The sequence below is a fragment of the Vulpes vulpes genome, chromosome 12 (assembly GCF_048418805.1).
Source record: "Vulpes vulpes isolate BD-2025 chromosome 12, VulVul3, whole genome shotgun sequence".
Lineage (NCBI taxonomy): Eukaryota > Metazoa > Chordata > Mammalia > Carnivora > Canidae > Vulpes > Vulpes vulpes.
The window spans coordinates 140,974,713-140,989,618 of NC_132791.1; the positions used below are offsets into that span (position 1 = coordinate 140,974,713).

Here is a 14,906-nt window from a genome sequence, read left to right on the forward strand (position 1 = left end):
GTTTGCTTTGAGGTCAGAAAGAGCTGGTGAGAAATTATACAGGGGAAACACAAGAACCTGATTTACCTTTCCTATTACAAGATTGCATAAAAACACATAATTTTATGTGCCTTTCACAAACAGCAGCGTCATCCTGTGCCTTTTCTACAGCTTGCATTTGTGATGATATCTTGATCTTTTCAGATCAGAATACATATCCTCATTATTGATTGTTACTTAGAATTGCACAGTATGGATATAGTTCATTTTTTTAAAAGGTTTTATTTATTTATTTGAGAGAGAGAGAGAAAGAACGAGCAGGGAGTGGGGCAGGGAGAGGGAGACTCGAATCCAGGACCCTGGAATCATGATCTGAGCCAAAGGCAGATGCTCAACCATCTGAGCCACCCAGGTGCCCTGGAAACGAACTGCAAGAACTTCCCCAAGTCAGACTCCAACTGGCTATAGGTAGTGGATATCTAAGCGAGGGAATTCTTTTAGATTCTTTTCTTCTTTCCTACAATCAACCTTCCCTTTAAAGCTGGAGGCATAACGGCCAGTGTTTGCTTTGTGACTGATGAGAAGCTCAAGGCTTCTTGCGAGCTTCCTCCATCACCTCTCCCAGGGCAGGGAGAATAGCATGCGCTACAGGACACTGCGATTGCTCCAGTTCCAGACTAACACACAGGCTCTGAGGGAGCGATGCTGCCGCCATACGACCACCTGCATGGTCTTGACCCGAATCTATGGGACAAGTCACATTTGAGCATTCTGAACTTGTCAAGGCTCCAATGGACTCTTCATTAGATAATGAGAATTCTTTGCCTGTGACCTTGCCTCTTCCAAATGCCTCAGAGCTTTCCCCATGTGCACTTAGACCACGTGTTAATCAACTTTTAATTACTGCTGACCCCACTTCCATGTGAATTTTACTTGTAATATCAGAAAGGGAGAGGAGCTCTGTGACAGGTGAGAAGGGTACAGGGGGTACAAGCAGGATTCAGCCTTGACCAAGACCAAGACAAGACCAAGACCTCTAACCAAACTGGAACCAGATTTTTGCTTCCCAACCTCTCGTCCCATGAACATAAACATTCTATAGTTCCAGTGGCTATTCCAACCTGTTCTGTCTCTCCTTAAGGTTTGGCATAAGGGTCACTTTTCACAGAATTCTACACGTTCCTTTTGCACCAGCTAACCTTGATACTTCTTACCACGGACAGACCAGATGGGTGGTCTCCAGGGTAAGGTATGTATCCCCCAGGAAATGCTCCATTGATATGTGGGAAGAAAATGTTGGATTCTAATTTATCCTTTTAAAATTTCTTTTGTGTACATTGTATAATACATTAGCACTGAAAGCATATATATTGTTGAAAAGTCATAGTCAGGAGATGATTGCTCTAGCCTGTTGATTGTTTTCCTCCTGATTAGTGCTACCTATTAAACATCTATCTGTGCCTTGCTTTGTTTTGTTTTGATCACAGGACCCCGGGATCACGCCCTGAGATGAAGGCAGATACTCAACCACTGAGCCACCCAGGTGCCCCCAATTTGTGCATTGTTGTACTAGTTTCTATTTCTTAAGATTTTATTTACTTATTCATGAGAGACACAGAGAGAAAGAGAGAGAGACACAGGCAGAGGGAGAAGCAGGCCCACACAGGGAGCCCGATGTGGGACTCAATCCTGGGACTCCAGGATCATGCCCCCGCCAAAGGTGGCGCTAAACCACTGAGCCACCCAGGGATCCCCCGTCCCGAGTTTCTATTTCTTAAGAATAAATGCATCACAGGGAATTGCAGTCAAGAGATATGAACATCTTAAAGTTTTTTGATATACTGATTTCCAGAAGGTTCTACCATCTTGTGTTTCCCCCAACAGCACATATGTGTCCACTGGGCATTATTATTTATAGAAATCTTTGCAAATTAGGAAAGTGAAAAGTAGTGTTTTCTTTTGATTTGTGTTTCTTTGATTCACAGGGTGATTTATTTTTTCCCATTGATCATGAGTAAGAGAGAGAGAGAGAAATACCTATTCCTCAGCAGTCTTCAGTTTCCTTACTGGAAACCTCCCATCCTAGTCCAAATTACCACCTTCAGTGAAAAATGGATTTTCCTTTCTTTTCTTTTTAATTTTTATTTTTAATCTCTACACCTAGTGTGGGGCTGAAACTCACAACTCCAAGATTCAAAGTCATGCACTCTACCGACTTAGCCAGCCAGGTACCCTTGAAAACTGGATTTTCATTTTTGCTTTCATTTGCAAGCTCTGGCTGCTGCTTAGGCTGAAGAGTTTTCATGTTTACCAGCCATTTGGATTTGCCTGTTAAAACATTTTAAAATGTGTTGTTGTGAAGCACCTGTCTTTTCCTTTACATCTTCTGGGTTCCCAGCCTGGCTGGGGTAAGGTCTGCCCCACGCCAAGGTACATATGCATTTAGTCTCTGAAATTTCCTAAATGATATTTTAATGTTTCTATTTCTACATGTAAATCTATAATTCATCTAGAATGTAGTTTTGTATTTGGCATAAGGTAGGGAGTTTTTGTTTTCTTCCAAATGCCTAACCAACCATACACATTTATTAAATGCTTTCTCACTGAATTAAAATGCCACCTTTATCGGGGTGCCTAAAGGGGCATCTGAGTGGCTCAGTTGGTTAAACATTTTACTTTTCTTTTTTTAGATTTATTTAATTTAGAAAGATAGAGTGCATGGGAGAGGAGCAGAGAAACTCAAGCAGACTCGTTCCTGAGGGCAGAACCAGAAGCAGGGCCCCAACCCACAACCCCGAGATCATCATCCAAGTGGAAACCAAGAGTCAGTTGCTCAACTGACTGCCACTCAGGCACCCCTATGCATCTGACTCTTGATCCCAGCTCATGTCTTGATCTCAGTCGTGAGTTCAAGTCCCTAAAAACAAAACAAAACAAAACAAAATAAAGACAAAAACAAAATGCCACCTTTATCATATAGTAGTTTGCGTATAATCTGGATGTGTGTCCGGATTTTCTCTTCAGTTCAACAGGGGTTTACTCCTGTGCCTGTATCTGTTTCGATTGCAATGGGTTTATACATATTAATATATGGAAAGGCAGGTCTCACATTGCTGTCCCTTTAATATTTATATTTTGGCTATTCTTTGACATTTCCTGTTCTAATATATTTTTAATTTTTTAAAAAAGATTTTATTTATTTGAGAGAGAGAGAATGAGCAGGGAGAGGGGCAGAGAGAAAGAGAGAAGCAGGCTCCATGCTGAATGCAGAGCCTGGGGCGGGTCTTGATTCCAGGACCCCGAGATCATGAGCCAAAATCAGACGCTTAACCACTGAGCCACCGAGGTGCCCAAATTTCTTTGGGTTTTAGTATATTCACAAAATTATCCAACCTTCACCACTATTAATTCCAGCACATTTTCATTCACAGTCATTGCTTTCCTCAACCCCCAAGCCCTGGAAACTAATCTACTTTCCATCTCTATGGAAATGTCTATTCTGGACATTTCATATAAATGGAATCCTACTGTATGTGGCCTTTTGTGTCTGGCTTTCATTCAGCATCATGTTTCCAAAGTGGATTCTCGTTATAGCATATGTCAGGACTTCATTTCATTTTTTTAAATTTTTTATTTATTTATGATAGTCACAGAGAGAGAGAGAGAGGCAGAGACACAGGCAGAAGGAGAAGCAGGCTCCATGCACCGGGAGCCCGACATGGGATTTGATCCCGGGTCTCCAGGATCGCGCCCTGGGCCAAAGGCAGGCACAAAACCGCTGTGCCACCCAGGGTTCCCAGGACTTCATTTCTTTTTATGGCTGGGTAACAAACAAAATGCCATATTTTTTTAATCTTTTCATCAGCTGGGGGACATTTGGATTTTATGAATCAGGCTGCTCTGAACACTGGCTTACAAGACTTTGTGTGAACATATGTTTTCAGTTCTCTTGGGTATAGACCTGGGAGTGCAATGGCTGGGTCCTATAGGAAATCTTGAAGTTAGTAAGGAACTGTGAAACTGTTTTCCACAGGACCTACATCATTTTACATTCCCACCAAAAATACATGAAGGTTCTGATCGCTCCATATGCTCACCAACACTTGTTGTTATTCAGTCTTTGTTAGTCTGCTCTAATCATAGCCATCCTGCTGGTGTGAAATACTATCTCATTGTGTTTTTATTTGCATTTCCTTCATGACTAATGATGCTCTTATGATTTTTGGCCATTTGTATATCTTCTGGAAGAATTGTATATTCAAGTCTCTTGCCTTTTTTTTTTTTTTTTTGAGATTTTGTTTATTTATTCATGAGAGACACACAGACACAGAGAGAGGCAGGGACACAGGCAGAGGGAGAAGCAGGCTCCCTGCAGTGAGCCCAATGTGGGGCTTGATCCCAGGACCCGAGGATCATGACCTGAGGCAAAGGCAGATGCTCAGCCACTGAGCCACTCAGGTGTCCCTCTCCCTATTTTTTAATTAGCTTGTTTTTCTGTTGAATTGTAAGACTTCTTTATATATTCTGGATACTAGACCCTAGTCAAATACACAATTTCCAAACACTTTCTCCCATTTCATTTTCTTGATAGTGTCCTGTGAAGCAGAAGTTTTCTATTTTTTCTTTTGCTTGTACTTTTGGTGTCATATTTAAGAAACTGTTGTCGGGGCACCTGGGTAGATCAGTCAGTAAAGCGTCTGACTCTTGGTTTCAGCTGGGATGATGATCTTGTCGTTGTGAGATCAGGCCCCATTTGGGGTTCTGGACTCAGCACAGAGTCTGCTTCAGATTCTCTCTCCCTCTCCTGCTCACTCTCTCTCTCTCTCTCTTAAATAAATAAATAAATAAATAAATAAATAAATAAATAAATAAATAAAATCTTAAAAAAAAGACATTTCTCTAATGCAAGGTCAAAGATTTACATGTTTCCTTCTAAGAGTCGAATAGTTTTGGCTCTTACATTTAGGTCTTTATAGTAATTTTGAAATTGGGATATGTGAGTCTTCCAACTTTGTTCTGTAAGATTGTTTTTGGCTTCTAACTCTCTTGCAATTCCACATGAATTTTAGGATTAGCTTGTCAATTTCTGCCAAAAAAGATGGCTGGGATTTTAATAGTGGTTATAAAATTTAGATAGACCTTATATCCTTTATGTTAAACTCATTTCTAGGGCAGCCCCGGTGGCTCAGAGGTTTAGCGCCACCTTCAGCTAGGGGCATGATCCTGGAGACCCAGGATCAAGTCCCACATCGGGCTCCCTGCATAGAGCCTGCTTCTCCCTCTGCCTGTGTTTCTGCCTCTTTCTCTGTGTCTCTCATCAATCAATAAATAAAATCTTAAAAAAAAAAAAAACAAAAACCTCATTTCCAGGCATTTTGCAGTTCTTGATGTTGATGAGAATGGAATTTTTAAATTTTTATTTATTGTTTATATATTTTAAGTAATCTCTACTCCCAATGTGGGGCTTGAACTCATGACCCCGAGATCAAGAGTCACATGCTCCTCCAACTGAGCCAGCCCCTGGACAATTTTTTTTTAATTTTAAAATTTTTTTCTTATTTTTTTAAGGATTTTTTTTTTTAAATTTTATTTTATGATAGTCACAGAGAGAGAGAGAGAGAGAGGCAGAGACACAGGCAGAGGGAGAAACAGGCTCCATGCCCCGGGAGCCCGACGTGGGATTCGATCCCGGGTCTCCAGGATCGCGCCCTGGGCCAAAGGCAGGCGCCAAACCGCTGCGCCACCCAGGGATCCCTTTCTTATTTTTTTAAAGATTTTATTTATTTAGTCCCTGAGAGACAGAGAGGCGAGACAGGGACAAAGGGAGAAGACAGGCTCCTTGCAGGGAGCCTAACATGGGACTTGATCTCAGGACCTGGGATCATGACCTGAGCCAAAGGCAGACGCTCAACTGCTGAGCCATCCAGGCATCCCTGGAAATTTTTTATTTTCACATCTGTCGAATTCTTGTCAATTAAAGTAAATCTTGTCAATTAGAGTAAAACTACAAAAATCCATTGATTTTTGTAAAGATGTCCAGTTGCTATACAAATTTCCTCATTTACTATAGTAGATTTTATTGACATCTCTTGGGTTTCTAAACAGAGCCATCTCTTCTAAAACTTACACCAATTATTTTACTGTTCTTTTCTACTTCATTAGCTTCACCCTTCAAAACAATTTAACTGATGATGATGATAGAGTTTCATTCCTACTATGTCCACTTAGTTTCAGACTGCTGGGTTTGGGTACATAGTCTTTACTTAAATTGTATTCTTTTCTCCTATATTTCTTAAAAATTGTTACAGAAATAGTGACTAAATTTTGTTAATCTCACAGTACCTATAAATAAAAGAATATGATTTTTCTTCTTAACTTGTTAGTGTAATGAGTTATGTTGATGGATTTCCCCAAGTGAGACCATTCTTAGATTTTAGAATAATGTCCTATTCGGTTGTGGAATAGTATTTCTTTTGATGCACTGCTGGATTCAAGTTACCAATATTTTCTTCTACATTTTTTGAATCTATACAGGCATACCCCAGAGATACTCTGGGTTGGGTTCCAGACCACCACAATAAGGTGAATATTACAATAAAGCAAGTCAAATGAATTTTTTGGTTTCCTAGTGTGTATAAAGTTATATTTCACTCTATTGTATTCTGTCGAGTGTCTTAGTATTATGTTTGAAAAAAATTACACACCTTAATTAAAAATACTTTATTGCTAAAAAATGCTAACCATTATCTGAACCTCCAGCGAGTTGTATTCTGTTTTGCTGGTGGAGGGTTGTTTTAACAATCTTGACCAGGAATAGATTCCATCAAGAAACCACATTCTTGGCTCATGCATAAGAAGCAGCTTATGATCTGTTAAGTTTTATGAGATTGCAGGCGTTCAGTCCCATGTTCAAGAGCCACTTTTGCTTCTGGTTCTTTTTTTTTCCCCCCTCTGGCTCTCATGCTGTTTTTCACATCTTCAGTTACTTCCTCCACTGAAGTCTTGAACCCCTCAGAGTCATCCATAGGGTTGGAATCAAATTCTTTCAAACTCCTGTTCATATTGATATTTTGCCCTCTTCCCACGAATCACAAATATATATATTTTTTCACAAATATTTCTAATGGCACCTAGAATGACAAATACTTTCCAGAAGGTCTTCAATTTACTTTGTCCAGATCCATCAGAGGAATCACTGTCTATGGCAACCAGGGCCTTATGAAGTATATTTCTTAAATAAGAAGACCTGAGGGCAGTCCGGGTGGCTCAGAGGTTTAGTGCCGCCTTCAGCCCAGGGTGTGATCCTGGAGACCCAGGATCGAGTCCCACGTCGGGCTCCCAGCATGGAGCCTGCTTCTCCCTCTGCCTGTGTCTCTGCCTCTCTCTCTCTCTCTCTCTCTCTCTCTGTGTGTGTGTGTGTGTGTGTGTCTCTCATGAATAAATAAATAAAATCTTAAAAAAAAAAAGAAAGAAGACCTGAAAATTGAAATTACTCCTGGCCCACGGGTGTCGAATGGATGTTGTGTTAGCAGGCCTGAAAACAGCATAAATCTCACTGTGCATCTCCATCGGAGCTCTTGGGTAACCAAGTGCATTGTCAACGAGCAGGTATATTTGAAATCTTTTTTCCTCTGAGCAGGAGGTATGATTTGGCTTAAAATATTCAGTAAACCATGTTGTAAACAATGTACATGGCAGAATAGATTTAGCACAATTCTTAAGGGTCCTAGGATTTTTAAAATATTAATGAGCATTGGCTTCAACTTCAAGTCATCAGCTTCATGAGCCTCAGCAGGAGAGTCAGCCTGACCTTTGAAGCTTTGAAGCCGGACATTGACTTCTCTCCAGCTATGGAAGTTCTAGATGGCATTTTCTTCCAAAAGAAGGCTGTTTCATCTGTATTGAAAATCTGTTGTTGAGTGCAGCCACCTTCATTCGTTATCTGAGCTCCATCTTCTGGAGAACTTGCTGCAGCTTCTGCATCAGCACTTGCTGCTTGACCTTTCTCTTTGTTGGTATGGAGATGGCTTCTTTCCTTAAACCTCAGGAACCAACCTCTGCTAGCTTCAGACTTCTCCTGTAGCTTCCTCACCTCCCAGCCTTCACAGAAGGGAAGGGAGTCAGGGCCTGGCTCTGGGTTAGGCTTTGGCTTCAGGGAATGTTGGGGTTGGTTTGGCCTTCTCTCCAGAACACTAAACCTTTCTTTACATCCAAGAGTGCTTTGTTCTCATCCGCGTGGTCCCTGGAGTGGCACTTATCCTTTCCTTCAAGAACTTCTCTGCCTTCCCAGCTTGGCTATTTGGTGCGAGAGGCCTCGCTTTCAGCCTGTCTCAGCTTCTGAGATGCCTACCTCACTAAGCTCAATCATGTCTAGCTTTTGGTTTCAGGGGGGAGAGACATGTGACTTGTTCTTTCACTCCAACCCGTCGAAGCCATGGTAGGGTTATTAATTGGCCTTATTTCAATATTGTGCCTCAGAGACTAGAAAGGCCCAAAAGAGAGGGTGAGAGGTGGGGGATGGCCAGTCAGCAGTCAGAGTATGCACAACATTTATTATTGAATTCACTATCTTGTGTTTGCTTTGGCAGCACATATACTAAAATTAAGTTCACCATCTTATATAGGCAGGGTTTGTGGTTGTCTCGAAATAATTATGGTGGTAACATCAAAGATCACTGATCACAGATCACCATAACAAATATAACAATAATGAAAAAATTTAAATATTGCAAGAAAAAAAACAAAATATTGCAAGAATTCCCATAAATGTTCCATTGTAACACAAGGTGAGCACATACTGTTAGGAAAATGCACCAGCAGACTTTCTCAACACAGGGTTGCCTCAAATCTTTAATTTGTAAAAAATGCAATATTTGTGAGGAGCAATAAAGCAAAGTACAATAAAAAAAGGTATGCCTCTATTTGCAAATAAAATTGTCAGTGATTTTTACTTGTTGGGCTAGATCATGTTTTGCTATTTTGTGTATGAACTGGAGTACTTTTGTATATATTTTGTTCTCTGGATAATATTGGAATTATCTTTAGATAGCTATAAAACCATCTAGATGAGGAATCTTTAAAAAAAAAAAAAAAAGTATGTTTTAGTGGTGCCTAGGTGACTCAGTTGGTTAAGTACCTGACTCTTGGTTTCGGCTGAAGTCATGATCTCAGGGTCGTGGGATTGAGCCCCGTGTCAGGCTCTGTGCTCAGCACTACTTGAGATTTCTTTCCCTCTGTGCCCCCCGTCAAATAAATAAGTCTTTTAAAAAAATCTATTATAGGGGCAGCCCCGGTGGCTCAGCGGCTTAGCACTGCCTTCGGCCTGGGGCCTGATCCTGGAGACCTGGGATCGAGTCCCATATCGGGCTCTCTGCGTGGGGCCTGCTTCTCCCTCTGCCTGTGTCTCTGCGTGTCTCTCGCCTCTCTCTCTGTCTTTCATGAATAAATAAATAAAACCCTTAAAAATTAAAAAAAAATAGTTACCTTTCTCATTTTTCTGTGGTTATTGGGTCTGTTCTTTTTTAAAGTAAATTTTGGCCATATAAAATTCCCATTAATCAGATGCACTGCCATTATTATATAATCCAGTTGTGGCTCCCTGCCTATTCTCCAGTGTGGGCCTGCCAAGGTGTACTGCAGTGTGAGCTTGGAAGGGGATTTGAAGATGACCACCTATTAGGGACTTGCTCTTGAAGCATGTTCTACTTTGCAAGGACTCAACAAAAGGGACAGTGTGACGCTTCCCAGTGGGAGGAAACAGCCACCATCAATCTGTCCTGGGGACCAACCTGGACACAGAGCCTGGCTAGTCTCCCTTCCCTCCCACCCCCGCCTTGCAGTTGATGCTGAGCCTGGTGCTGCCTGGGTGTCCTGCCCTCCCTACTAGGCTTGGCCAAAGGCAGAACAGCTGTGGCCTGGGAACCCTGATACTGTAGTGCTGGGTGGCCCGATGCTGAGTCCTTGGAATATTAAAAAGTATTGGTTTGGATTAATCTCACAGTGACACAACCCTGCATTTTATGGGATTGAAATGCCTGGACCCTATTTAAGACATTCTGGTAGGTTTCGGCGGGAGCCCAAAATTTCCTAGGAAGTCATCCGTTTCTTGCAGATTTTCAGTTGCGTTGCCACAGACTTGCATTAACATCTTTTATAGTTTTTTCAGTCTTTTCCATTTTTTGTGGCCATAGTATCCATCCTGTTCCTGAAAATGGCACTTGCGTTTTCCCTTTTTCTGAATTGGATTTGCCAGGTGTTGGCTTATTTGATTTTTCAAAGAAAACTTAGAACCTTTCCACCATCTTTTAATTTTTTCCTTCATCTGTATTAAATCCCTCTTGCTACTTTCGCTTGGTTTATATTGTAGATTTCTTTGCATTGAATCACGTAGTTCACTTAATTTCAATCTTTTTAAAAAATGAAAGAGTACAGATCACCTGGAGATAGGTCCCATACAAAACGTCATTTTTATTATCTTCTAGTTAGTTTATAATTTTTTCTTTGGTCTAGAGGTCATTTTGGAGGATGTTTCTTGGTTTCTCTGTAGAGGCTTTGGGGTCATTTTATAAACTAATTGAAACGTATTGGATGATGATGATAAAAAAAAATGTGGCCTGCAAAATTTCCTTCGGGAAATTTATTAGGAATTTCTCAGGGGCCAATCAATAATTGAATTTTGTAAATATTTTATCACATAAGTGAGTACTGACTTTATTTAAGTTCCTTATATTACCCAAATGCTGTGTCTTTACTTTTTGCCACCTTGATTTGTCAGCGTTCTGAAAGAATATTAAAGCCTTTCATTATTATTGTGTTTTTAAAATAACTTGGGTCTCTGAGACAGTTTGTTGCAAGTATCTGGCTGCTGTGATATGGGGTACGTATCTTCTCATGGAGAGAATCGGGTGCCTGTCTAAAATATCTCCCATTGTTCCAGGCTTTTTGATGCTTGGATGTGTGTTGTCCCTCTTCTGGTTTGTGTGCCTTCGCTTGGTACATGGTAGGTGACACATCCTTTTATTTTTAGCCTCTCTTTGTTATGTCTAGATGCTAGATTTTGTTTTCTAACTCAGGTTTGGTAGGGAAATTAGCTCATTCCTTTTTTTGTTTGAAGTAACTGATACTTGATTCAATTCTTTTTGTATCATTTCCATTGTATTTTTCCATTTTATGCTTTGCTTCCTGTCTTCCTTTTTTTTCCTTTTACTTTGGTGTCTTTTAGATTTTTTTTCCTCTTTTCTGCTTAGTTAATTGTGATTCTATCTTTTCAAAGCTGCAGGTGGTTACCTGTCCTGTCCTGCAGACCCAGACGGAGCCCCTGGTACTTTATCACTTCAAGATGCTTCTCCTCCAGGGCAGCCTGGGTGGCTCAGCGGTTTAGTGCCACCTTCAGCCCAGGGTCTGATCCTGGAGACCCAGGATCGAGTCCCATGTCAGGCTCCCTGCGTGGAGCTGGCTTCTGTCTGTGCCTCTCTCTGTGTTTCTCATGAATAAACAAATAAAATCTCTCTTTTCTTTTAAAGGTGCTTCTCCTCCAGAGCTTCCCATTGAACCCATAGGAGACCTTCACAATACTTTTATCTCCCTCCCCCACTTGAAATTTTAGGATTTTGCAGCTCACACATGTATATTTTTACTATTTTAAAAAAGATTTTATTTCTTTGACACAGAGAGCAGGGGGAAGGGACAGAGGGAGAGAGAGAAGCAGACACCCCCCCAACCCCCATTGAGTGTGGAGCCTGATGTGGGGCTCAATCCCAGGACCCCAGGATCATGACATGAGCTGAAAGCAGATGCTTAACTGAGCTACCCAGGCACCCCTATGTGTATCTTTTAAAAAAAATCAAAGCTGGCTAGAATATGGTGAGCCCTTCTGGTGCACTGACTCAATTCTCTTCCAGATTATATAAATTCTCCATTATCCCCATCTGTAAGTGTTTCTCCTTCTGGAACTCCCATTACTCACATCTTAGGTCTCCTGATTTTTTTTTCCTTAGATGTATTTTTCAGGTCTAATTTCCATCATGTTTTCCATTTCTGAGCTTCCCGTCCTCTGGGTCCTGAGAGGTATCTTCTAGTTGATACTCCAGATTACTGACTTGGCCACTCCTGAGAAACATCCTTTTGTGTCTGGGCTAGGGCCTGAGCTTTCATTTTGTTCTTGATGAAGTCCCTCATTCAGTGCTCCTTCGGGGAAGGCTGCCCCCTGCAGAGGGGAACTTCCTTTCCTCCTGAGCTTCCTTGGGAGAGGGCTTCCCTTTCCTACTGTGTCTGGTCGCCCTTGTCCCGAGCAGTGGCAAAGCAGTGAGTGGTGGAGACCGGGCACTTTCTGCTCTTCTGGGCCAGAGGTAAGAACTAGCAAACCCCTGGCCCTCTCTGAAGCCACTGTGAAGGGCCTACAGGTCCCTCTGACGAGGGGTAACCCTCTCCCAACCGCAGGGAGCAGGAATAGCACCCCAACCCTGAACCAGCTGGCCTCCCAGGACTCTGGGCAAGTGGATACAGCCTCTTCCCAGGGAATTCTTAATTAGCTGAGATCTAGTTTGTGTGTGGTTGGCCCTCTCCTTGCCTCCCTCCCTCCTCCCCTTCCTTCCTTCTTTCCTTGCCTTGTGGCTTGAAGAAACCATGAACATCTTGGCTCTAGCCTTCAGGGCTACTGTACAGTTTTGCAGGTTGTTAACTCTACAAGTGTGTGGCTCAGAGGGCGGAGTGGGTAGTCTGTGCTCCTCTCACCAGGCTGTTTGCTCTGGTGAGGGCATATGTCTCCCTGGAGGAAGGGCTGCTTTCTGACAGTTTGCACAGAGGCATTTTTTGCCGTGTGTCCCCAGGGCTACCCTGCACACGATACTTTTTCCCTCACCTGAGCACAGGCCCTAATCCCCGGTCCAGCGGCGGCCCTACTGGCTTCGAGGGGCATCCTTCCCTCCCACGCTGCTGTCCAGTGCTCTCTTCAGGCACCGGGGAGAATCTCTCTCTGGTCCCACTGGGATCTCTGAGGGGAGCCTGCAGCTGCAGGTGCCCCAGGCCCTGCGATGCCCCCAGGGTGTTGGGATGGACAGAGCCAGCCATAGGGGGAGCTTGCTCTCCAGCAACAGGGATCAGAATCAAGCCCCCGTCACCAGGAAATAAAAATGTTAGCTTGTTTTCATTTCCACCTCGACTTTTACCTTATTAAAAAAACAAAAATGCCAACATGGGCAGTAAAACAACAGCAGAAAAGAACTCAAATCCCACCATTCAGAAGCAACTACTATTGATTCTACTCAGCTTTCTAACCTCCAAATACTTTTAAAAGTATTTTTGAATAGGGAATATATGTGCATGGTATAAAATTCAAAAGGGACAAAAAAGGTATCCATTCCCTTCCTCTCACTCAATTTCCTTTTGTAGACAAGCACTGTAACCAGAAATATCCCATTTGTTCACATGCAATTGGATGTGTAGACATATATATTTTTCCCCCACTAATGGTTGCATTCTCAAACACTGTTCTGCATCTGGTTTTTTTCCAGTTAACTGTTTATCTTGGAGATCTCGCTGTATCAGTGCATTGCCTTATTATTATTATTTTTTAAGATTTTGTTTATTTATTCATAGAGACACACACAGAGAGAGAGAGAGAGAGAGAGAGAGAGAGAGAGGCAGAGACACAGGCAGAGGGAGAAGCAGGCTCCATGCAGGGAGCCCAACGTGGGACTCGATCCTGGGTCTCCAGGATCACACCCCGGGCTGCATGCGGCACTAAACCGCTGTGCCACCGGGGCTGCCTGCCTTATTATTTTTAATAATTTTGTGGCATTCTATTTTACTGGTGTACCCACACTTATTTAGGCAATCCTTATTGGTAGTGTTTGGACTGGTGCAGTATTTTACTATTATAAAGTCTTTCAGCATCCCTTAAATCTTTGAAACATGTAAATCTATAGTGTAAATTACTAGAAGTGGAAATGCTGGATCAGAGAATATGTAACTTTACTAGAAATTGCCATGTTGCCCTTAACAGAGTCTGTACCATTACATGCCTGTCAGCAGTGTATAAATGGCTGGCTTCTCTTTAATGAATCGTTTCTTTTTTTTTAAATTTTTATTTATTATTTATGATAGTCACAGAGAGAGAGAGAGAGAGAGAGAGGCAGAGACACAGGCAGAGGGAGAAGCAGGCTCCATGCACCGGGAGCCTGACGTGGGATTCGATCCCGGGTCTCCAGGATCACGCCCTGGGCCAAAGGCAGGCGCCAAACCGCTGCGCCACCCAGGGATCCCTAATGAATTGTTTCTATACATGATTGAGATTATCCTGGCTATACACATTTTAAAAAAAGGTTTTATTTATGTATTGAAAGAGAGAGTGAGCACGAGCAGGGGGAGGGGCAAAGGGAGAGGAAGAAAGACAAGAAGACTCCAAGCTAAGCAGGGAGCCCGAGGTGGGGTTCAATCCCTGAGATCACGACCTGAGCTGAAGTCAGATGCTGAACCGACTCAGCCACCTAGGTGCCCCTGCCCATGCACATTTTTTTAGCTTTACATTTTATCAAAAGTGTTTTATCACATCAAAACTATTCATAAACAACAAAATCCTTTAAAATTATAAATGTTCATTTTAGAAAGATAACCTTACTAATTGGTAATTACTTTTTTTTAAACGCAAGCTCTACACCCAACATGGGGCTTGAACTCAAGACATCCCAAGATCAAGAATCCTGTGCTCTACCAGTTGAGCTGGCCAGGCACCCCAGTAAATACCTTTTGGATATATATCTCTGCGTATCTCTCTCTCTTTCTCTCTACACACACACTTTTATGTGTGAGTATACACACAGATGTATTTATCTGTGCATGTATGTTTAACTAAAATGAGATTGTATCATTCCTAACTTGCTTTCTAAAACTTAATAAAACAGGGATGTCTGGGTGGCTCAGCGGTTGTC

At 42.1% G+C, this 14,906-nt stretch overlaps 1 protein-coding gene across 1 annotated transcript in view; it reads right to left on the reverse strand.

Moving 5' to 3' along the window:
* Positions 1-2,768: 2,768 nt before the first annotated feature.
* Positions 2,769-14,906, reverse strand: part of PIGL (phosphatidylinositol glycan anchor biosynthesis class L) — a 99,100-nt gene continuing 86,962 nt past the window's right edge. Inside the window, exon 9 of the mRNA XM_072730417.1 lies at positions 2,769-2,896. Coding sequence (XP_072586518.1) covers positions 2,864-2,896 — 33 coding nt within the window. The 3' untranslated portion in view covers positions 2,769-2,863. The remainder of the gene's footprint in view (positions 2,897-14,906) is intronic.